Below are 1102 nucleotides of genomic sequence, written 5' to 3' on the forward strand. Positions count from 1 at the left end.
ACCCCTGCCACTGCAGCCCCTGCAGCCCCTTCCCGACGCCGGGGCCTGGAATGCAGTGAGTGCAAAAAACTGTTCAGCACAGAGACATCGCTGCAGGTGCACCGGCGCATCCACACGGGCGAGCGGCCATACCCATGTCCAGACTGTGGCAAGGCCTTCCGACAGAGTACCCACCTGAAAGACCACCGGCGCCTACACACAGGTGAACGGCCCTTTGCCTGTGAGGTGTGCGGCAAGGCCTTTGCCATCTCCATGCGCCTGGCAGAACATCGCCGCATCCACACAGGTGAACGACCCTACTCCTGTTCTGACTGTGGCAAAAGCTACCGCTCCTTTTCCAACCTCTGGAAGCACCGCAAGACCCATCAGCAGCAGCATCAGGCAGCTGTGCGGCAGCAGCTGGCAGAGGCAGAGGCTGCCGTCGGCCTGGCTGTGATGGAGACTGCAGTAGAGGCTCTGCCTCTGGTGGAGGCTATTGAGATCTACCCTCTGGCTGAGGCTGAGGGGGTCCAGATCAGTGGCTGATTCTGCCCCATTTCCCTCTTCACCACCATGCCCTGCTGCTGAAGGCCTTCTTCCTGCATCCCCTTCAACCTCTGTACATACTGTACCCCTTCCTCTTCCCTTCCCCACTGCCACGTAAGTTCTGTAACTGGATTTATTCTCTTATGAGGGGGTGTTCTGGGGTCCTTGATATGCATAAAAGTGACCCCCTTCCACCTGTTAGTATTGGTGGCCCCAAAGTGAAACAGTTAATAAAAGACTAAGTTGAACATTTATGTGCTTTTGTACAGCCCAGTTGTTTGGCATGGAATTTGGGAGTCATGAGGCCGGGTACTGGATCTTACTTCTCATGGCTGCATTCTCAGCACCCAAAACAAGGCTTGGCAGGTAGTAGTAGCTCAGTAAATAATTTGAGGTGTTGAAGGACCTGGAGTCCCTGGGCATGTCTCTTAGAGCAAGGATGTTCCTCTGGTGCTAGGCGGAACAGCATGGTCTCTTGCCACTAGAGGTCCCCATAGCCCCATGGAAGAGCTCCAAGCTATTTGTACTGGCAATAGTAACATTTAGACATTTTCAAATTGTTACCCCCCCTTCCCCC

At 54.5% G+C, this 1102-nt stretch overlaps 1 protein-coding gene across 1 annotated transcript in view; it reads left to right on the forward strand.

The window, feature by feature from the left end:
- ZNF574 (zinc finger protein 574) overlaps window positions 1-779 on the forward strand; it is a 5670-nt gene extending 4891 nt beyond the window's left edge. The window contains exon 3 of the mRNA XM_006142001.3: window positions 97-779. Within this exon, the coding sequence (XP_006142063.1) occupies window positions 97-525 (429 nt within the window). The 3' untranslated portion in view covers window positions 526-779. The remainder of the gene's footprint in view (window positions 1-96) is intronic.
- Window positions 780-1102: the final 323 nt, after the last annotated feature.

The sequence above is a fragment of the Tupaia chinensis genome, unplaced genomic scaffold (genome assembly GCF_000334495.1).
Source record: "Tupaia chinensis unplaced genomic scaffold, TupChi_1.0 Scaffold000067_1, whole genome shotgun sequence".
Lineage (NCBI taxonomy): Eukaryota > Metazoa > Chordata > Mammalia > Scandentia > Tupaiidae > Tupaia > Tupaia belangeri.